Source organism: Rhinichthys klamathensis, unplaced genomic scaffold (assembly GCF_029890125.1).
Source record: "Rhinichthys klamathensis goyatoka isolate OS25496 unplaced genomic scaffold, OSU_Roscu_1.1 h1tg000153l_1, whole genome shotgun sequence".
Taxonomy (NCBI): Eukaryota; Metazoa; Chordata; class Actinopteri; order Cypriniformes; family Leuciscidae; genus Rhinichthys; species Rhinichthys klamathensis.
In genome coordinates, this window is record NW_026606688.1 from 1 (window position 1) to 23,873 (window position 23,873).

General features: G+C 45.5%; 1 protein-coding gene across 2 annotated transcripts; it reads right to left on the reverse strand.

The window, feature by feature from the left end:
- Positions 1–7: 7 nt before the first annotated feature.
- Positions 8–23,642, reverse strand: tmem255a (transmembrane protein 255A). Of its 2 annotated transcripts, XM_056258536.1 has the most exons (10): positions 23,344–23,642; positions 22,678–22,820; positions 22,106–22,168; positions 20,353–20,442; positions 20,192–20,254; positions 19,995–20,083; positions 19,723–19,794; positions 19,125–19,287; positions 18,141–18,284; positions 8–989 (listed from the first exon to the last, which is right to left on the reverse strand). In XM_056258536.1, exons 1-10 carry the CDS (start codon positions 23,396–23,398, stop codon positions 846–848), a joined length of 1,026 nt encoding a protein of 341 aa, XP_056114511.1. In that variant the 5' UTR covers positions 23,399–23,642; the 3' UTR covers positions 8–845. The 2 variants fall into 2 exon arrangements, with proteins under 2 accessions (XP_056114511.1, XP_056114512.1); XM_056258537.1 differs by lacking the exon at positions 19,723–19,794.
- Positions 23,643–23,873: the final 231 nt, after the last annotated feature.

Genomic DNA, 23,873 nt, shown 5'->3' on the forward strand with positions numbered 1-23,873 from the left:
GATGGACGTGAGAAGTACAGGTTTTGAAAGTCCTCCCATTCTTGTAAGAGCTTATTAAAGGATATTTTGTCATGAAAGATTATTTGAATTTGTGACATGATTGTGTGCTTGACGTAATGCAAAAGAAACACCACATATTACAGGTTAGATCTTTGATCCTAATGAAGCACTCAGGACAAAAAATAAGATTCAGCCTAAAAAAAATGTTCTTTACAATCTAGCTGCCCGAAACAGTTACAAATAACTCAAGTAATTACGTAGAACTGTGTGAATACAGTAAATTCTGAAGACAATAAAGTGCAAATCAATTGCAAGATAAGATACGAGACTCATCCTTGTGCTGAGGGAGCAGAGGCGAGGCAAAACACTTTGGGCCACTTTGGAAGGGAGAAGTTCACATTATGGACTTACTAGAGGAATCACATGTAGGAGACCCACAGAGGTTACTTATAAGAGGAAGAGGCTGCGAGCCAGGTGAAGCTGTACCGGAAGCGGACACACATTTTAAGGCTTATCTGTGAACAGTCTTGATCTCATAGTCAGGCTAGTTGTTATAGTCCTCCTGGATTGAGGCTATATAACATGAATATTTTACACATCGGGTTTGTTGACTTGAGCGAATCTTGTATGGGTTTAATGTTGCATATTACATTTGCTGTTTGGTGCTGAATGTCTGTGGTTAACGCTGTAGTCTCTCTATACTTAACCTGCCGCACAGGTGAGCCTCTTCTGCAAAGGTTGTTCATTCAGAACAATGATTGTTCAATGAGGTGGTACACTAATATCCAAAAATACCCAATGCCAGTTCTCTCTTGGCAGGAAAATGTCTTCCTCAGACTGGTCCCTTAGGGGCTGTATGGCGGGGGCTTCTCATCAGGTGGGTAATAAGGAGGAGAATAACGAGGTGGGATCATATTTGGCCATATGTGACTGGCTCCAGACTGGGAATCATCAGACAGACCTGAAGAGTCAGGAAACAAGCTGGCACCCTGTAAAGACACATTAGCAGATGACATTTTTTTTTTTTGAAAAAAAAAAAAAACTTTAATAAATATTATATACATTGTTTATTTGCATAAAATTAATAAAAAAATTAAAAATAATTCATTGCACTAAGTTCACTAAGTAAACTTGATAACTGACATGCATAATAAATAAAATGTTATATATATATATATATATATATATTAGGGGTGTAACGATATTTGAACCGAACCGAAAAACCGCGATACACCACCCACGATACGTATCGCGATACTCTCATGGCGAACCGAACGCGCCCCGCCCCCTGCGGCCCCGCCCAGCCCCGGCTCATTGCACCTCATGTGTTATGTGTACACAACGAATACAGGGCTGTTGCCTAACCACCATTAACCACATATAACGACTCGGTTACTAACGTAACCTCGGTTCCCTGAGAGGAGGGAACGAGTATTGCGTAATAGCTTTACGCTATGGGAAAACTCCTTTTCTCGAGAAATATTGAAGTCTTTATGTAAAACGCATTGCAGCTGCACAGCATACAGCAATGAGCGAGGCAGCTCGGTCATTGGCTGTGCTGCAGCAACTTGCACGAACCAATGACGGGGCGACTCTGAACCCGCTTCCAATGAGCGTGCTTCGCGCCCACGCGCGTCAGAGCCCGCCAAGATGGGCGTGGCCAAGGGCTATATATTGGGCGCCCCGTCGTCTGAGTTCTTTAGGTTCAATCGACTGAAGCAAACTGACCAAGCACAAGCACGGCAGATTACGCAATACTCGTTCCCTCCTCTCAGGGAACCGAGGTTACGTTAGTAACCGAGTCGTTCCCTTTCGAGAGGTTCCTCCTATTGCGTAATAGCTTTACGCTATGGGAACGCCATGTAAAACGCCGTGCGTGCTGACTTCGCTTCTATTAAGCCGGAGGCCGGAGCCTGAGCCTTTGAGCGAAGTAATTATCCAACGAGCCAGCCGAAGGCGGGTTTTATAAAGGACAACGTGGAACGGCCCGATGGGCGTCCAGAGACACACACAAGCACATTTTCATGTACTGTCATGTATGAAAAATCCTCCACATCAGTTTCAAAGATGTGATTCTATGAGGGAGGAGACAATGCTTAGCATGTACACACCCCAGCCTATGATAGCTAGACCGACAGTATGTTAGAATGCAATGAGGGGACCTGTAGGTTATAAAACCTGATAAATGTGGACGGTGAGGCCCAGCCTGCAGCCGCACAAATATCTTGAATGGGTATCCCACTCGACCACGCCCACGAGGAGGCCATGCCTCTCGTAGAGTGAGCTCTGATGCCCAAGGGGCACTGAAGGCCCTTGGCTTCATAAGCCAGCGCTATAGCATCAACTATCCAGCGCGATATTCTTTGCTTTGACACAGCCAGACCTTTAGTGCGGCCGCCAAAGCATACGAACAACTGCTCTGTCTGTCTGAACAGGGCAGAGCGTTCCAAATATACTCTGAGTGCCCTGACCGGGCAGAGTAAATTAGCGTCACTTTCGTCTGCTGGGGACGATAGCGCGGCCAAAGATATCACCTGTGCTCTGAAAGGAATAGAGAGCACCTTAGGAATATACCCGTGTTTTGGCCTGAGGACAACCCTGCTGTCGTTAGGTCCAAACTCCAGGCAGTTAGCGCTTGATGACAGCGCGTGCAGGTCGCCCACTCTCTTGACCGAGGCGAGAGCCAGCAAGAGAGCAGTTTTGAGCGAGAGCTGTTTAAGGTGCACAGTTCGGAGGGGTTCGAACGGGGCACGCTTAAGTGCGTCCAGGACCGTGGCCAGGTCCCAAATCGGCACCGAGGGGGGGCGTGGGGGATTCATCCTCCTGGCGCCCCTCAGGAAACGAACAACTAGGCAGTTTTTCCCTAGTGTGCGTCCTTCGACCGGTTCATGTGATGCCGCTATGGCAGCCACATATACTTTGAGCGTGGAGGGGGTGCGGCCTGCCTCCAACAGCTCTTGTAAGAAAACGAGCACACTCGGCACTTCGCATGTCTCAGGATTCAGGTTCCTGGATTTACACCAGTCACTGAACACCTTCCATTTCTGGGCATATAAGCGCCTCGTAGAGGGCGCTCGCGCCTCAGTGATGGTTCTCAACACTCCACTGGGGAGGTTCCCGGGAATCCGTTGAGGGGCCACGCATGGAGGGCCCACAGATCGGGGCGGGGATGGAGGATCATCCCGTTGGCCTGCCTGAGGAGATCTAGCCTCAGTGGAATCGGCCATGGGGCAGATTGCGTCATCTGCATCAGTTCTGGAAACCACGTCTGGTTCTTCCAGAGTGGGGCAACCAGGAGCACTGCACATTTTTCCTCCCTGATCCGACTGATGACCTGAGGTAGCATCGCGACCGGAGGGAAGGCATACAGCGGTCGGCTCGGCCAGACTTGGGCGAGCGTGTCTGTGCTCTTTGAAAAGAAGAGAGGGCAGTGCGCATTTTCCTTGGAGGCAAAGAGGTCGACCTCTGCTCTGCCAAAGGTTTGCCATAACCACTGAATCGTCAGGGGGTGGAGAGACCATTCTCCTGGGAGAACTTTGTCTCTGGACAGCATGTCCGCTCCCTGGTTCAGAACACCTGGCACATGCGCCGCTCTCAGCGAGCGCAGGTTGCGCTGGGACCATAGTAGGAGCTCCCTGGCCATCGAGTGCAGGGAGCTCGATCTGAGTCCACCCTGACGATTTATATGCGAGACTACCGTCATGTTGTCCGTTCGGACTAGGACGTGCTCGTCCTTCAGGTACGGGAGCAGGGCTCTGAGAGCCAAAGCGACCGCTTTCAATTCCAGACAGTTTATATGTAGGCGCTTCTCCGGGTTTGACCACAAGCCGGAGACAGGCCTGCCCTCGTAAAGGGCCCCCCAACCTATTTTGGAGGCATCTGTCGTGATCATTTTTCTCCTTGTGTTCACGCCCAAACTCACGCCGGACTGATACCAGTCGACAGCTTTCCAGGGCGTCAGGGCTTTTATGCAGCCGTGATTTGCTCTGATTAAAAAGTGGCCCGAGCGCCATGCGTGAGTGGGGACACGGCTCTTGAGCCAGCGTTGGAGAGGACGCATGTGCAACAATCCTAGCTGGAGTACAGCTGATGCTGAGGCCATGAGACCGAGCATCCTCTGAAATCGCTTGACGGGGGCGCGCGCACCCGCTCTGAACGATGTTGCAAGGCGCCGAATAGTGAGCGCGCGCTCTGATGAGAGGCGTGCTGTCATCTGCACCGAGTCTAGCACTATTCCCAGAAAAGAAATATTCTGGCTGGGGGATAGCATGCTCTTTGCAAAATTGATTTTTAGACCTAGGCACTCTAGATGACTGATAATCCAAGACCTGTGTGTCACTAACTGGCTCTCTGATTGTGCTAGTATTAGCCAATCGTCGAGATAATTTAGTATTCGCACTCCCCGCTGTCTCAGGGGGGAAAGTGCTGCATCCATACATTTCGTAAATGTACGGGGTGCCAGTGACAGGCCGAATGGTAGTACTGTGTACTGGTATGACTGTCCCTCGAAAGCGAATCTCAGAAATGGCCTGTGATGAGGCGCTATTGGAATGTGAAAGTAAGCGTCTTTCAGATCCACTGACAGAAACCAATCCCCCGGGCGAACTTGCGCGAGGATATGCTTGGTTGTTAACATTCTGAACGAGCGAATCATTAAAGCTTTGTTCAGATGTCTGAGATCTAGGATGGGGCGGAGACCGCCATCCTTTTTCGGGACGAGAAAATAGCGGCTGTAAAAACCTGCCTCGCTCATAGAGGGGGGCACTGTTTCTATAGCGCCTTTCTCTATCAGTTTGAGCATCTCGGTGCGTAGAACATGTGAAACATCTTTTCTCACTTTCGTCTCTACCACTGCTGTGAAGCGGGGCGGTCTGCGAGCGAATGGAGCGAGTAACCGTGTTTTATTATGTTCAAAACCCATTTCGGCATGTCGGGGATATTTTCCCAAGCTTTCGCTCGCACAGATATGGGCTGAATGCTGGCCGGGGGCGTGTCGCAGTGACGTATGGCCCCCGCCAGGGAATCGTTCTGTGTAAATACCGAGTTCACAGCTGTCAGCGGCGCGGGCGCGCGCTGAGCAGCTTTGTTGAATGACGAGTGCAGGGGTGCGTGTGAGATTACAGGCACGCTCGCTGTAATGCTCACAGAGTGAGATGGGGAAATGTTTAACACTGTGTGTATAGTGCTTATGGGTGGGGGTGCATAGACTGTGGTAGGCACGCGCGCCACTTTCATAAAACTTCCCGCTCGTGGCGGGAGGTTTTTGGCCATATAAACAGTGTGAGATGGGGTGCGTGCATAACAGCGTGCACACGCGCTACTCTTATACAACTTCCCGCTTTTACTGGGGAAGTGTTTATAACTGCGGGAACAGTGCTTGTGTGTAGTGGTGCATACGTAACAGTTGGCACACAATCTACATTTATGGGGCGTCCAGCCTGAGCTGGGAAAACATTTGGCACTGAGTTTACAGTTTTGATATGTGGGAATGCGCACTTTGGTGTGGACACGTGACCCTTTAATGACACAGGCAGAAAATAGCTCTTTATGTGATTTCTGTGTGTCGCCGTAAAAACGGCGTTTGTTTGCAGGTGGGCGAGCTGTGTGGCTGGCACATTGGCTGCTGTATAGACATTTCCAGCCGCCTGTGAGGGGACTGGGTAATGCTTTAAACGTTTTGGAGAGAACGGTCCGGCTCTTGCGAGACACGCGCTCTCCCTTTTCCTCCCTGTAGCTAGGAGGACTTACGAGGCTCTGGGTTCAGCACAATCCTGGGCCGAGGTCCCCGTCGCTCGGGCGGCTGTTTCCTGTTGGCGGAGCGCGAGCGGCGTCGAAAATCCGTTTCAGGTTTGGGCTGAGAAACGGGGGGCGCCGTCTTAGCTCGCTGCTGCTGAGGCGGCCGTTGGCGGCTCTGCGACGAGCTAGATCGCTTGGGCAGGAAGTGACGCATAGCCTGTGAGTCCTTACGGGCTTCGGTGAAGCGCTCGGCGAACTCCTTCACCGCTGGTCCAAACAGGCCGCTTTGGGAGATAGGCGCGTCGAGAAATGACGCCTTATCTGCATCCTTCATTTCTGTTAGCGTCAGCCACAGATGGCGCTCAAGGACAGTCAGGTTAGCCATAGCACGGCCGATGGATTGGGCGGTGGCTTTTGTAGCTCGCAGCGCTATGTCAGTGGCGCTGCGTAGGTCCTTAAATGCCTCAGGATCGGGTCCAGACTCGTCCATACTGCGGAGAAGTTTGGCTTGAAGAAGGGGGAGGGTCTTTGTTGAGGGGCCTGTCGGCGCCCCTGCAGGAACCACTCGTCCAGTCGGCTGCGGGCGGGTTCTTCCGGGGAAGACCAATCGAGCCCGAGGTCTTCCACGGCCTTAGAGAGAATGCGGACGATCTCAGAGTCCATGCTGGAGCCCGCGCTCGTGCCCGCTAATGTCGATGGCGCGGGGTCGAAGGACGAGCCCGGCCAATCGTCGGATGCAGCATCACAGGAAAAACTGTCATCCTTATCATCGTCATCCCCTGACGCGCCAAACGAGACGAGCCCCATCGCTCCGCTGGAGGGGTGCTGGTCCGCCTGTGTGAACTGGACTGGCGGCGGGGAGTCTTCGGGTGGTGGTGAAGCACGCGGGGATTGGCCCGGCGTGACATCACTGCAAACCGCATGCTCCGGCGGCCTCTGTGAGCGGCGTTTTTTCTTTCGCGGCTCGACTAGAGGAGATGGCAGCACGGAAGAGGTGGGCTCTTTCGCGGTGAAAACGGCGAAGCGAGCACGCAGCTCGGTGAGGCCCAGGGCGTCACACTCGGGACATCCGCCTCGAGTAAGGGCAGCCTCTGCGTGGTCCGGTCCCAAGCAGCGGGCGCAGATGATGTGACGATCCCCGTCCTGAAGAGGGCCTCGACACGAGGCGCAGGAAGGCATTTGAAACAACGCCTTGGAAATTTGACTCTTTTAGAAAAAGTGTCGCGGGGGCGAACACTGATAGCTTTGTAAAAGGATATAGATGGTGCGCGCCGGATGGCTTAGCAGAAGGGCGATCGAAGGCGGCTGAAGGCGCCGGCGTCCTCGAAGCAGTCCTGCTGTAGGCTTGTCGACGGCGGCGGCGAAAAGACTCCAACAAATCCGGAGGATCCAGCGAAGAGAAGGTTCTTTGCTGAAGGAGATTAAATCTAAAGAACTCAGACGACGGGGCGCCCAATATATAGCCCTTGGCCACGCCCATCTTGGCGGGCTCTGACGCGCGTGGGCGCGAAGCACGCTCATTGGAAGCGGGTTCAGAGTCGCCCCGTCATTGGTTCGTGCAAGTTGCCGCAGCACAGCCAATGACCGAGCTGCCTCGCTCATTGCTGTATGCTGTGCAGCTGCAATGCGTTTTACATAAAGACTTCAATATTTCTCGAGAAAAGGAGTTTTCCCATAGCGTAAAGCTATTACGCAATAGGAGGAACCTCTCGAAAGGGAATCGCAATAAGCTCAGTGTTTTGTTACTTTTGATAATAAGCAAGGTGTAATCTTTCAAATTATGTCTATTTGATCACGAAATGCAAACAATAAATGCCGTTTTGGCGCTCTTAGATGTGGCGTGACAGATATCACTATATGCATGCGGCAGCGCGGAGCGCGATCATCTCTTCCTCAGTTACAGAATAAACATGAATGGACACCCGAAGGTATGTTGAAAGATACAGTATACTTACTGAAAGGCATCATAACTTGTGTAAACACTCAATCAGTGTTTCAACAGCGTAAATACGTCAATAAAACGCTTAGTTTTTCACATAGCTTTATATTTACCTCAGGCAAGTCATTCAGTGTCCACAGCTTGCTGGTTTGCTAACTCTTTTACTAAATAAATGCTATATATTAGCCTATATATTATATTTTACTTAACCTATTTATGATGTCTTGATTATTTAATGTATGTTTAAAATAGTTGTCATGCAAATAACAGCAACTGTGTAAATTATTATATGACAATAACAAATTAGAGTAAAAACATGTTAATGCAAAAATTGCCTTATGTGCAGTTTACATGTTTTCATACAATTTGTTATTTGAGTGTTGATTATTATTATATAATTTAGGTTAAAAGTCTAGGCTCTGTTGTTAAGCTTTAATGTTATAGTAATGTGCAAGTAAGGGCTGTAGTTTACAGCATTAGCAGATAATTTTGTTATCCTTGAGAAACGTTTACTTGTAATTGAATTAATTTAAAGACAAGGACACAATTTGTTCATTAAAGCACTGTTTAATAAAAAATAAAAGCAATTTTAGCTTTCTAACCCCCCCACCCCACCGAAATGAACCGAACCGAACCGAACCGAGACCTCAAAACCGTGGGACGAACCGAACCGTCAGGTTTGTGTATCGTTACACCCCTAATATATATATATATATATATATATATATATATATATATACACAGTCGTGCTCAGAATTAATGGCACCCCTGGTAAATATGATCAAAACTGGCTGTAAAAAATAAATCTGCATTGTTTATCCTTTTGATCTTTCATTCAAAAAATTGCCAAAAATCTAACCTTTCATTCAAGTAAAAGAATTGAAAATCACATTATGAAATAAATGTTTTTCTCCAAAACATATTGGCCACAATTATTGGTACCCACCAGGGGAGTACTCTGGGTTCGGGCCGAATTCCGAGCTCAAAGCCCTTCCCCCGGACAGCACGCCAAATATGCATTAAACTTACTCCCTCTAATTGTATGTAAGTGTGAACTAGTGAACAGCTCTGAGTTTTCTCCTATATTGCCTGATGAGTTTGGAGAACACCTGACAAGAGATCAGAGATCATTCCTCCATACAGAATCTCTCCAGATCCTTCAGATTCCCCGATGGTGCTTCTTCTCTCCAGTTCACTCCACTCATCAGGTCAGGGAACTGAAGCTGGGCAGGAGCTTCATTTTGTGCTCCGTAATACATTTTTGTGTTGATTTTGATGTTTGTTTTGGATCGTTGTCCTGATGGAAAATCCAACCACGGCCCATTATAAGATTTCTAGCAGAAGGCGTCAGGTTTTGATTTTTTATCTGTTGATATTTGATAGAATCCACGATGCAATGTATCTGAACAAGAAGTCCAGGACCTCCAGCAGAAAAATATGCCCACAACATTAAAGATCCAACGGTATATTAAATTGTACACACGGGGTACTTTTTATCCTTGTGTGCACCAAACCCATCTAGCGTGTTTGCTGCCGAAAAGCTCTTTTTTAGTTTCATCTGACCACAGAACCCTGTGCCGTTTGAAGTTCCAGTCGTGTCTGACAACTGAATTTGCTGGAGTTTACTTTTTTTTTTATATAGGCTTTCTGACCCCCAAGACTTAATTCACGAGTTCACACTTACATATAATTAGAGTGGATAAGATTTAATGCGTATTTGGCGTGCTGTCCGGGGGGAGGGCTCCGAGCTCGGAGTTTGGCCCAAACCCAGAGTACTCCCCCCTATGTAAGTGTTTAGGACTGGAAGTGTGGAGAAGGGGCGGTGGAGGGATGCTGCTAAACTATCAATGGAGTGAGTTGAGATTGCTGAATCTATATATACACCTCTTATCATTGATTGCTGAGTGCACTCCACTCGTGTTAATTAACTGAACGTGCTCCTCCCGAACTTTGTTAATAAAACACAATTTCACGAGTTCACACTTACATATAATTAGAGTGGATAAGATTTAATGCATATTTGGCATGCTGTCCTGGGGGAGGGCTCCGAGCTCGGAGTTTGGCCCAAACCCAGAGTACTCCCCCCAAAAGGCTAAAGAGCAGAGGACAGCCGCCGGACTAAACCCCCCCCCCCCCAAATGAGTGCCGAGTTTGGCGGGCTGGCATCTCGAGAAGGGGCCTGGATGCTCAACCAGGAGGGCGGCTTGTGGCCGACGGGCCTTACCCACTGACGGTTCAGTGACAATTCCGACCTATGCTTATTGCGACCGCTGTGAGGCCAGTGTTTGCGGGAAGTTCTCGCTGCGTCCGCTGTGACACCAATGCTCGCTGGACAGAAAGAGAAGCCAGAAAAGAGGAGAATGAGTACTCGACCGGGAGGTTTTCTCACGCTGCGTCCGCTGTGAGACTAATGCTCGCTGGACGAGAGAGGAAACGTAAGTGCTCTACCGGGAGAGTTCTCGTTGCGTCTGCTGAGAGACCAATGCTCGCTGGACAGAAAGAGAAACCAGAAAGAGAGGAAAATGAGTACTCAACCGGGAGATTTTCTCTCACTGCATCCGCTGTGGGACCAAAGCTTACTAGACAGAAAGAGGAAACGGGAAAAGAGAACAAATGGATGCTCAACCAGGGGATTTTCTCACACTGCGTCGCTGGACGAAAGAGAAAACATGAGTGCTCTACCAGATTTTTTTTTCTTCTTTCTTTACCCGATGAGGGTTTGGTGGGCTTTTTTAATGTGGAACCGGTTGGTCCTGATATAGCTTTGGAAAGCATCTGAGGACCATCTCCCGAGACCTTGGATCTGCTTTTGGGAGAGGCCTTTTTGGGCTGCTGAAGTTGCTGCCCCAATACTGAAGGAGTGACTTGAAAAATCCTTTGGTGGAATGCCTGACTGTTGGAGAACGGATTTGAGGTGTTTCTGAAACCAAAAGCGTGTCACGGGTTTATTGAAATCGTCAATGAACAGGGGTTCCAGAGGAGATTTACCTTGGGAACTTCTCCATTGCAGATATGGCAGAATTGACTGGTATGGTTGGATTGGCGACGAGAGGTTAAAAATGTAGATGAAATGACCTTTTTTGGTTTGGTCGGTCTTACTTTGCTTGATCAAATATGAGATTGTTTCACCATCTAGTACTGACAAGTCTGAGATGGTGGGGTGGATTTTTGGATCAAACTTAGAGGTGATAGCGAGTTTCGAGCACCTAAGAAAACCAAAAAAAAGCTAGGGTGAACATGGCGTAGAGTGTGCGGGCGGTATTGAGGGGCTGGTAGCTTGTGCGAAGGGTGTGGATACATTTGGTGAGAATGTCTAGCGTTATAGTTTGTCTGGCGTCAGAATGGGTGGGCTGGGATCTTTGGATCCTTTTGATCAGCAAGGAGGTTTGTGGATTATTTATCTCAGGGGAGGGAGCGCTGTTCATCAGTTTATGGAAAAACTGGACGCCGCTCAAGTAGCCTTTAATGGACCCGACTTGTAAGCCCTTAACACTATTAAGGTAGGAAATAAATGAGGTGATTGAAAGGAGAGAAAAATCAGGGAATGACATGCTATAAGAGACGTGGAATGTTTTAAAACATCTCCAAGCCGTTACGTAGGATTGGAGGGTCCTGGGAGAAACTGCTTGGAGTATAGTGTCGAGCGATGCGTCGAGGAGGGGTTTTAGCGGGTGGGTTACAGGAATATCATTTCCGAATAATGAGGTACTGGAGTTGGACTTAGGAGTGGCATCAGAGCAGGTGAATGGGAACGGCCTTTATTAATGCAATGCACTGTTGCGTCATTGTCGCAATGCACTAAAATGCTACTAGTGGACCATTCTTTCCCCCACAGAAAGGCTGCTACTACGAGAGGGTAGAGCTCGAATAGAGCTGAGGATTGAGATATGTCCTGGAGCTGCGGTGGCCACGGAGACGCGAACCAGCGACCTTGATAAAATCCCCCGAAACCGATTGAGGGCGCGGCGTCTGTGAACAGCTGGATGTCAGTGGGGGACGAAACGAGATTGCTATAGAAAAAAGAAAGGCCGTTCCATTGGTTTAGAAATATTAACCATAACCCGAGTTCGTCACGACATGCTTGGGTTATGGAAATAGGGTCCTCTAGTGAGTGGACGGAGGACGCGAGTGAGAGGAGGTGCGATATGAAGGGGCGGCCCTGCGGAATGATGCGCACGGCGAAGTTTAAGTGGCCGAGCAGGGATAGAAGTTTGCGTTTTGAACATTCTGATTTTTTAAGGAGAGTAGATGAGACGAGAATTATTCGGTCGATTTTCTCTTTGGGCAGGGATGCTTGGAATTTGACTGAATCCAAATTAATTCCTAGGAACTCGATGGATATTGCGGGGCCCATGGTTTTTTCCTGCGCGATGGGAATTCCGAGGTCAGAAAAAAACGTTTTGGACCGTGACTCGTGAGGAAGTGTGCGGCTGGGATGGCATTGGGAGGCGAGATTATTAAGAAATCATCTAGCAGGTGAATGAGGTGGGGAATTACGTAGTTGTTCGACAAAATCCAGCACACGCCTTCTGATAACATGTTGAATATTTTAGGACTGCTTTTGCATCCAAAAGTTAAACATACTGCGAAATAATATTAGCTGTGCCAGCGAACTCCGAATAGATGCCATGAATCTGGATGGATAGGCATTACTTTGAAAGCAGATGTTATGTCAAATTTAGCAAGCCAAGCACCCCGACCTGCAATTTTGATCATGTCGATTGCCTGATTTATGTCGTGGTATTTAAGCGAAAATTCATCGAGAGGGTTCAAGCTGTTTATGCTAGGGAACGGGGAATTGTGGGGAGCTGACAGGTCAATTATTAGGCGTTTTTTGCCCGAGAATTTTCTTGTAGCCACTCCGATGGGGCTAATACGAAACAGATTAAATGGGGGATCGTCGAACGGGCCGATCATGAAGCCTGACTCGACTTCTTTTTTGATCAGCTTGTCTACGACTTCAGGTTCTAAGAGGGCGGATTGAAGATTTTTGCATATGATGTTTTGGGAGAGCGGGCATTCTAGGCCGGGTTTAAAGACGTTTTTGAGACCTGACAGCAGGTAATGAGTAAATTCAGCGTTCGAGTGATGGGCTAGTTCAAAGTCCATGCGCGAAATATTTACTGGAGTCGACAAGTAATCTTTTGGTTTTTTATTAACAGATGTATACACTGGGCATACGATATGGGCATGGGCGCCGCCACAGAAGCTACAAATGTGCAAGAACCGGCAGCGCGGTCTGCTACATTTACCTGAATTGAAATGGTTACAGGGTTGTCTGCTTTCAACAAAAGGGGAGACTCTCCTTTCGAAGTCGTGGTTTGCACTGGTTGCTGCGCGAGGCACGTAGCTGGTGGATTTTGCGGTGCTCGTTTACGGGCAGGAAAAAGAGGAAGGGTTAACCTGCGGGCATGGTGCTGTTGAGTGCGCCACTGATCTGCAGACCGCGCAAGAGATGTTTTTACAGCCTAAGAACACCCTGCTGTGGAGATCCAGGTCGAGCGCGCCCCAGTATGTGCACTGGTTCCACTGTGCGACTCGCACGGCACTTTTGGCTGAAAACAGTTTATGGTACGTGTAGAAGTGCCCTCCCCTGTAGGACAGCGCAAGCTCGGCTATGATTGCCAGATAATCATTTAGTTCGCGCCGCCTGTGGGGGAAAGCTGAACATATTATTTCTGTGAAACGAAAAAAGGCTATTGAAAATTCAGAAAACGAAAGAACGCGGGATGTGTGCGAGTTGGTGTTTTTCAGGGTGACGGAGAAATCCCCACAGTCTATTTGGCGGTCTGGATCGTGTGCGGGGAGCAGAGAGAGAAGGGAAGAAAGGTCTACGTCTGCACCTGAGAGGATCAGTGCGCGGATGCTTTGGGACACTGGTGGTGGTTCCATGGCGACAGCATTGGACGGGACGGGCATCGGAGTTGCTGTGAACAGAGAATATTGAGACTTGGGTTAAATGAGAGAGCTGGGGAGAGTATAAGCCGGGGCTGCGAATGTTGGCAGCGGCCTCACGATTGGATTACCCGCTGTGGCTTGAAAAGGAAAGTTAGTTGGAGGATAGAAAGGAAAGGAAGGGTGGTAGAATGAAGAGTGGGCTTGTGGTGCAAGCGGAGGCGGGCTTGCGCTTGTCTCAGCTACTGTAGCTGCAAGCCAGTGGATGTGGGCGGGGTTGAAACCTGTTGGGTGAAACTGATGAAAGGGTTGGACCTGTGATGCTAGCGGCAGTAGCCTCGCGCTAGTGTCTGCGACTGGAGCTGGAGGCCACTGAAAAGGAAAAGGGTTATGAGCAGTGTGAGAATCAAACTGGGAGGTTGTGGAGAAGCCACTGGGCCTTACTGCGTACGGCTCTGCGACAGCGGGAGTCATGGTGGAGGGCTGGGCCTCGTCTATAGGTGGGAGTTGGCCTATAATGGCGGAATCTGGGGCGCGGCCCAGGCTCACTGAAGGCCTATGCCTCGATGGACGAATCTAGCCGGATCTTGTGAGGGAGGATGACGGTGGTGACTGGGCAGGCGACTTTTGGGCCCTGGGGGCTTTGCTCTGCCTGAGAGTCGTCTTGGGAGTTGGTGTGGACTTTGGAGAGTGGTTAGCTGACTGCGTTAAGGTAACGTACAGATCGTACAGCTCCGCTTTATTCAATTTTCGCGAAGCCTGTACGTCTGAATTTCCCAGCGCTTGCCTCAATCCAGCTACGGTCCATTTCCCTATAGGTGGGATCGTCGGGACGGCCGAGCTGTAGGAGGAGGCCAGAGAGGAAGATGGAAGTCTTGCCGGGGGCGGCGAAGACTGCCCTCGACGTCTTGGTGAGCGCTGGGCTGATCGGGCCGGTGTGCAGCCGCGTGTAGAAGCCTGGGGCTCAGGTGCGATGTCCGGCGTAGGAGGAATAGTTGAGGGGACGGCGGAATGCGAAGGCACATCCCTGGCGATACTTACTTCTTCGTCGGCACAAATGCTCGCCTTGCGAACTCTCCTGTTCGAACTCGTTCATCAAAATGAACAAATCTTTTTTCGAGTCATTGACTCGTTCATCAAAATGAACGAATCTTTTTTCGAGTCATTGACTCGAAAAAAGATTCGTTCATTTTTATGAACGAGTTCGAACAGGAGAGTTCGCAAGGCGAGCATTTGTGCCTATAAAACTTTAACTTTTTTATTTATTTCTTAAATGGCCAATCGTTTCGCTAGATAAGACCCTTATTCATCGTCTGGTATCGTTTAAAGCCCTTTGAAGCTGAACTGAAACGGTCATTTAGACCTTGAACCGTTTGGCTACCATTGAAGTCCATTATATGGAGAAAAATCCTGGAATGTTTTCATCAAAAACATTAATTTCTTTTCGACTGAAGAAAGAAAGACATGGACATCTTGGATGACATGGGGGTGAGTAAATTATCAGCAAAAGTTTTTTTTAAAAGTGAACTAATCCTTTAACTGAACGTGCTCCTCCCGAACTTTGTTAATAAAACATCATATAATCTCTGCAATTCTCCATCTGTGATCCTCGAAGAGTCTTTGGCCACTCAAACTTTCATACTCATCGTCCAATAAGGCAATATAGACACACGTCCTCTTCCTGGCAGATTCGTAACATCTTTAGTTGATTGGAACTTCTTAATTATTGCCCTGATGGTCAAAATGTGGATTTTCAATTCTTTAGCTATTTTCTTACAGTCACTTTCTATTTTTTGATGCTCAACAATCTTTTGATGCACATCAGAACTTTATTCTTTGGTTTTACTCATTGTGATGGATGATTAAGGGAATTTGGCCTTTGTGTTTGGCCTTTTGGGGAATATACTTCAGAGATATTTTACTCGTAAAAAATTCTAGGGGTGCCAATAATTGTGGCCAACGTGTTTTGGAGAAAAACATTTATTTCATAACGTGATAAACGTGATATTTCAAAAGGATAAACGATGCAGATTAATTTTTTACAGCCAGTTTTGATCATATTTACCAGGGGTGCCATTAATTCTGAGCACGACTGTATATATTAGGGATGTAAACGGTTAATCGATTATCGATTAATTGTCGAAAATAATTTACTCGACTAAATTAAATTAAGTGTCGGCTAATTGAACATTGCGAACGTGACACGAGATTCTCACGCGAGAGACCTGACACAAACTTGAGGCGGCAAAAAAGAAACCAAACATGAGGCGGTCGAAACGGAGTGGACTACCAGCTATATACAGTGTGCTAACCTCGAAAATCTAGCTGTATTCTAACAATAACTTAGCTCTCCTTATTAGCTAGGCTCCTTGCATGCTGGCTAATAACTTTTTTTAAAGCTGGGTCTCAAACATTAACAGCGCTGTGTTGGACAGATTTGTGCAGCGGTGTACCATGAGGGAGAGAGAGCGCGAGAGGTACGGGTGAGTGAGAGCGCGAGAGGTAGTGCTGCGCGAATGCGCTACGATGCTCTGCAATCAAATACGATTTTAAAAAGGCTTAGTAAAAAAAAAATATCGAAAATCAATGTGTGGCGATCAGCGTTGATATTGTGGTGGGCCGCCACAAATAAATTAACGTATGGGAAACTCTGCCCTCTAATTTTACCGTCACCTTCCTCAGGGATGATTTAAGTTGTGTTCAGTTCTATATTTTAAGTTTCCAGGGGCCGTATTCACAAAGAATTTTATCTTACCACTAGGAGTACTCCTAAATCGCACTAAAATATTTTAGCTAGGAGTTTTCTCTTAAAAGTTATTCACAACGCCTTTCAGACCTACTCTTAGTAAGGAAAAATGACAACTCCTAAACTAAGAGTGAGTCTTCGTTGCTATGGATGACGTCACTTCTCATGCACGAGCCTCCTCGCAATGATCACGGTGATTGGTTGTTAGATGACAGGGCCATCATGCGGAACATACCACAGACGCAACAAATCATGGATTTAGGACATCTAAATATGTCTGTGTCCTACACAAAATAATAATAGTAATGTCATCGAAATGTTTGTGCAGGCCCCAGTGAAGTGTAATTCTAACAAGGCAGAGAGAGAGAGAAGTCGTGAATTAAATTAAATTAAATCAAGGTAGCCTAATACCCCAATGAAAACCGCCACTTGCCTAATAATGAAAAAACGACACTTGCATTAACACTTGCTTGGTTAATTGACATCCTATTAGCCTAAATAGACTACTTAAAGCAAGGAAATGTTACTCCTATTGAAGTAATGTAATGGTGTGTTCACACCGAACGCGAATAAAGCGTCAAATACGCGTCTATCGCTTGAACATTCGCTCGAGTTCAAATTTTTCAACTTGCGCGGAAGACATTCGCGGCAAACGCGTCGCCCAATTCGCGTCATTTGCAACGCCCGGCGCGAATGATGCGCCTATTCGCGTCTTTGCATTGACTTTGTATGTAATCTACTCGCGCAAATAATTAAATTCGCGTTCGGTGTGAACACACCATAATAGTTGAATGACGGTGGATTATGAACTCGCCAAAACGGAAAAGAAAGCCCAACTGGACGCAGGATCAGTTACTGCTGCTGGCCCAAAAACATAATAAAAGTGAAATTCGGCACTGGGATATCAAGCAAAACTAAGCGTGAGAATGGGAGAGGATTTGTTTGCAGATCAATGCAGCATTCCCGCTTGTGTCGCGGACCCCGGACGACTGCGAGAGGCGGTGGTATGCGCTACAATCCTTTGTGAATAGGTCTTAGTGAGTTAGGAGTCCTCTCGACTTCTTTAAAGCTGTCCCAGACTTAGGTGCTACTTTTAGGGCTAAAATGCTTCGTGAATTACTCTTAGTGAAAAAAATTAGGAGTCCTAAAGTTAGGAGTGACACGCCCATTATTTTTAGGAGTTGCTCCTAAATTTGCCAGTTAGGAGCTACTTTTAGCCTTAAAATTCTTTGTGAATACGGCCCCAGGTCTAGTAATTTTACTTTTACCTTTCTCAGACCAAGGGGGATTATAAGTGCTGCTGCTAATGTTTAAAGTTTTTCATACAAGTAGTTTAGATTATAATATATAGGCTTAATATAGTGTAGGCTATGCCTGCCCATATAGATTTTTATTTCAAATGTATTTTATGTTGCTTAATGTTTCACATGCAACAGGTGAGCCAGTGCACAATTATTTTTTTATGTATTTTAATTTTCTGTGCATAATTTATTTTGTTAAACTACATAAATGCCATTATCTGTACCGTATCCCAACTGTTACAATAAAACATCAATTGAGCAATATAACATGCATTTTTATTCAGTATATAAGCAATATTTTGGTTTTTATGTTAAAGTCACTATTGATACTGTGAGAAATTTACATTCTCAGGAAAATAGCCGCTTATCAGTTAATCGTTAATCGATCGATAAGGTCGATCAACTAACGATTAATGAATTAATCGATAATTTGCATCCCTAGTATATGTATATATATATATATATATGCTCACTAAAGCATGAAACACAGCGTGGGCTGACAGCTCAAAGTGAATGCGATTACCTGAAGGTCATAGGCAGTGTATGGAGGTAAGCGGGGGGCAGTGTTGTAAAAAGAGTTGATGGAGGTGGTGGGGCCAGGCGTCTCTCGGGGTGGAGGAATAGGGAGAGGTTCTGGCTCACAGGAATCTGGGGCTGCTGTTGGCATCTTCAAAAGGGGCAAAACAGAGGCTCAATGAATGTCACAGGTTCTCAGAAATCATACAAAATGCTATACTATATGGACAAAAGTATTGGGACACCTGACCATTACACAAACAGGGACTTTAATGACATTGCATTCTAAATACATAGACATTAATATGGAGTTGATCCCCTTTGCAGCTATAACAGCTTTCACTCTACTGGGAAAGCTTTCCACAAGATTTCCGAGTGTTTCTGTAGAAATGTTTTGCCTATTCATCCAGTAGAGCGTTTGTGAGGTAAGGTACTGATGTTGGACGAGAAGGCCTAGCTCGCAATCTCCATTCCAGTTCATCCCAAAGGTGTTGGATGGGGCTCTGTGCGGGCCAGTCAAGTTATTCCACACCAAACTCCAACCATGTCTTTATGGACCTTGCTTTATGCACTGGGGCACAGTTATGCTGGGGTAGACAAAAGCCTTCCCACAAAGCCGAAAGCATAGCATTGTGCAAAAAGTCTTGGTATGCTGAAGCAATAAGATTTACCTTCAGTGGAAGTAAGCAGCCTAGCCCAACCCCTGAAAAACAGCCAATAACTCTCCTCCACCAATCTTTACTGGCACCCACCAAACTCAAACTTTCTCATCAAACTGCCAAACGGAGAAGCGTGATTAGTCACTCCACAGAACATGTTTCCACTGCTCTAGAGTCCAGTGGTGGCGTGCTTTACACCACTCCATCTGACGCTTGGCATTGTACTTGGTGATGCGAGGCAGCCACGGAAACCCGTAATAATTAAGATTTGTGTTCCAATACTTTTGACAATATAGTGTATATAAGTTGTTTGCACTGCATTTCAATCTCACCATATCCTTGAAGCCACCCAGCACTGCGGCGGTGATGATGCCCAGAAACAGAGCTACGATGTTAAGGATAGTAGCAGACCACAGCAGGTGGTAAAGGTGCACAACATCCTGGCAGCTCCGCACCTCTGTGTACTCATGGTACCCTCCTCGCAGTTCCACTCGACTGAGATGGTGAGGAGAAGAAACATATTATAACAAGACATTCATGAAATAAATAAGACACATATTGGTGAGAGGCAGAGCAACAAAAGGGGTAAAGCATGACAGAACAGTGACTCATGCAAAAGAATAGAACAAAACCATCTGCATACCAGTGCACATCACTCTTAAGAAGAGCATGAAATGGATAAATATATCCAATCTTCTTATTTAAGCTCACTGTCATCAAAGACTCTTTACATGTAAACCTAAAGTATTGCTGTCTCTCCTCACCTGTGAAACAGGAACCAGAGAACACTGAATCTTAGTTCCTTTCATTTCATCAGTAAAGTAACTGTACTTAAAGTACAGCGACTGTATGCAGCCACACTTAGTACTTTAACAACAACAAATAATGGGCTGTCAATGTCATTGAGGGGCTAAAAGTGGAAAGACCTACTTCCAAATCATGGAGGATTTCCTAAATTTTTTCAAAACATCTTTATTCTGAAGTCCCATAAGAGGATGCTCTCTGAAACATAAATAAACACAAATGTTCTTTCGAACAGAGCTGCATTTCAGGGATAGAAGCACATACCATACAAGCAAATATAAACCAGAACTTAACCAAGGTAAAACAAAGCATAGTTGTTGTTTTTAATAAATCCGCTTGTTTGGAGAAAATATTCTAGGAGGGATGTATCCAAATGGGACTCGCTCACACACACATACTTGCCACAGTTGTAAAGGTCGCAGCAGTAGCAGGTGTTGCTCTTCACACGCAGGTTACAGGTGACCCGAGATGCAGTTTGACAGTGGACCTGCAAGACAGATGTGTTTTCTAAATGGGATCCCACTATACTAGTACATAACCCTCATTCAGATGCTTGTAAGTTGGTGAAAGCACTTCTCTCAGGTTGGCGACTCACATCTAAATCAAACGCAGTCCCGGAGTAATATTCACATCGGCCAGCATATACAGGTCTGAGGTCCTTTGAAACAACAACATCAGTATGCCATGACAGAGCTTTCACTGCAATGTTTATCTGAAGAAATACATTTTACAATAAAATGGTGTGGAAGCACTTACTATATGTCTTGCAGCAAAAACGCCATCCACTATAGCACAACAGAAGGCTGCCACCACACCGAAGCTGATGAAGACAATGGAGGCCACCAGCTGTAAGCAGTACAGCAATGTCAACATATTCACCTGCTGTAGTAGCTCAATGCATCTGCATTCACACCTGGGCACTACTATCTACGATTTCCTTATACTGTAGATACATATTGAAGTGGTTTGTCTAAGATCTTGTAGATGTGAATATTATGGGACAAGGAGAATGTCTGCTTGGATTTTTCCTTAGTGCCACTTAACTTCACTGATTTATCTGCATTTTCACAACCAGCCATTTAGATACCAGTCACACCATTCTGCTTGTAATCCAAAGCACTTTGCAGAGGCGTCTGTCTTGAGGCTTTGTATGATACAAGACAACTTAACACATTTAATTGCCCATATCTGATCAATAAATAAGGCTTTTTGAGTGTTATTCTTGATATAATCTAATATAAATCAATCCATCTTAAAATAATGAATTCTCTCCTAGTAAAATCTTTTCCAAATTAATAAAAAAAAATATATAGAAATTTTATAGAAATTCAAACTTTTGTTTCAAATAAATGTGGTTCTTTTGAACTTTCTATTAATCAAATAATCCTGAGAAAATTGCATCAGTATTTAAACAAAAATATTAAGCAGCACGATTGTTTTCAAAATCGATAATAATAAGAAATGTTTCTTGAGTATCAAATAGGCATATTAGAATGATTTCTGAAGAATCATGTGACTCTGAAGACTGGTAATGATGCTGAAAATTCAGCTTTGCCATCACAGGAATAGATTACATTTTAAAGTTTTATGAAATAGAAAACAGTTATTTTAAATTGTAATAATGTTGCACAATTCTACTTTATTTTTTTATCAAATAAATTCAGCTTTGGTGAGCATGAGACTTGGTGACAAGAGATTATTTATATTCGAATTATACCATTTATGTTATCATTGTAACAATATGAGTGAAAAGTTTAATAAAAAATTATCATACGTTTCATAATGTCTTAGTATTTAGTTTGTCTCCCTTTTGCTTTAATGACAGCAGCATGAACTCCACAAGCCTGGGTAAAACCTGATGATCATGTTCTCCAGCATGATTTGAAAATGATCCAAAGAGCATCTTGTGCTTTAAAGGAAACAAGAACATCTGACCGTCTGTAGAAAATGATTTGACATGCTCAATTCTACAAATTTGCTTATTTGATTAGTGACCTAGAAATAGTACAGAAACACCATGTACAAAAACTAAAGATTGTTTTTTTTTCAGTTTTTTTTCCTTCAGGTTTTCAAATTCTCATACTTCTGGACCACATTATATATGCTCCACTTAACCACTTCCACTATAAGGATGAAGTGTTTATCCTGCACTCTCCCAGCAGTAATTGTTCCTGTGTCTATGATCTGGCCAGACATGCCATCCTCATGCATTCTTTATTTGGATTGTGGCACCTCATATTCCCTCTGCACTGCATTGGCTTCTGAACATTCCTGCCTGGACATCCATCCCGCTCCCCTTACACTGAGCTATTTCTGGGTGGATCTCACCACAAGGCCTGCAACATGCCCTGCTATTCGAGCTCAAAACCATGAGCTCAGAACCTTTCTGCCATTATGACATGACTAAAAACAAGCTGTTTTTGTGGGCATTTGGTTAAAAATGTCAATTGGATGATGGAATGCACAAGCACAGAATCCAATATGAGCAGTGTAATGAAAGACTCCTTACCATCTGCCTTTTATTCTCTATCAAATGGGCACCAATGATTCCCAGAAAGGACCCGAAGCCAAGCTGAAAATATCACAGGGTGAAACTCTGTCACGATGCAAGTCTATGTAAAATATTTTTAGTATTATAAAAATATTTTAAAATACTTTCTCCAAGCAGTAGTTAATTTTATGGTGTGGTCAATGGCCAAGTTAAGAGCTATATATGCAATCTGGCCATGTCACTTGCATATAGTATTTCAAAACAGTCAGTCCCTGTGGAATACCAGGAAAACACCTGTTACTTGTACAAAACATTCTGTAGTATTATTTAAGCTTGTATGTTTCTCCAAGAGTGCAGAACATAATGATACTTGCTGTTGTTGAATAATAAATGGATGAGTTCACTCAGTTCAACCTTACAGTAATGAGGTAATGGCCAACGGTCACCATAATGGTGGGCCAAGCGGAAAATAATTAAACATGAGGCCTTTTCTTCCCCACAGTGCTTTACATCACAAACCCATTTATAGACCAATAGGATGGTTTGTAGTCTGTTCAGCACACGGCTATGAACATTAGCAACATACTTACAATGACTCCTGGATAGTAGCCACCAACAGTGATGTTTTGTGTCCTGGTGGTAGCGGCCAGACCAAAGACCAGGATGAGTATGGAGACAATTAGGAGCATCACTGTTACTATGATGGACTTTCTTTTCCTCCTCTTAAATGATCCTGAAAAAGACAATGGAGTTAGAAGAGGCCACAGCACAACACGCCCTTCCCTTAGGCAACATTTTGTTACTCATTGTCTTATTTTAGGCACGTTTGTTTTGGGGTAATGCAAAGCAAAGCAATCAGTGTATATGACCTCTTGTATGTCTATAGTATCTATCTACAGCTGCAAAGGCACCCAGAAACCCAGATAAATGTACTATGTGAAGTAATATGAGGGTATTCTACCACTAAACAAAAGACATTTTAACTAGGTCGTATGCAAATAATATTCCACATATGTTTGCATATTTTCATTAACATTATCAATAAATGTTCTATCGACATTCTTTGAGGACATCCGAGACACGTACACGTAGGAATGTAGGTTACGGGACGCTTATTTCTCTGTGGTGCAAGCCTGTTCTAATAATTACTAGTATACGTAGCTAATCAAATTTAAACGAAAATACAAACATGGATTGTGCTTCGTGAGACCATAATGGTCTGTAGACGCAGTGAAAGCCATTGACCTTGTACTTACCCATCGCATCAGACATAGGTATACCGCTGCCTTGCGCATTCAGCCCCGCTGGCATTGTAACGTCAGGATCTGCAGCATTAGCTGCAGTAATTACTTCAAGTCAAAAACAAGAACGTAGCCAATGAGACAATGATGCCTTCCCTCTGAGTTAATGACTGGAAACTATTTTCTTGCCGTGGCATTCTCTGACAAATGCGTCGCTTTTCGTGCCGCTCTTCTCTCATCAGCATCTGGGTCTGTTGTTCTTGAATCTACTGCCCTCATCCCTTCAGCAGAACGCCGCACGGAGCACAGCACTGCGCATGAGTAGGGCAGGAGCAGTAGTGATTGGAAGTGCGACTCATGTTGATTCGGTTCTTTCGAACAGTCCGTTTCAGATAACTGGTTCAAATAATTGATTCAGAGGTTCTTTACGCCATGTCGTGGTCACTGGCATTCATAACACGCTTTTAAGTTTCCAGTGAAGTCAGGCATGACTTTCTGTTTGTAATAATTTCATGTTTCTTATCAATTTATTGCAGCCACGGCCC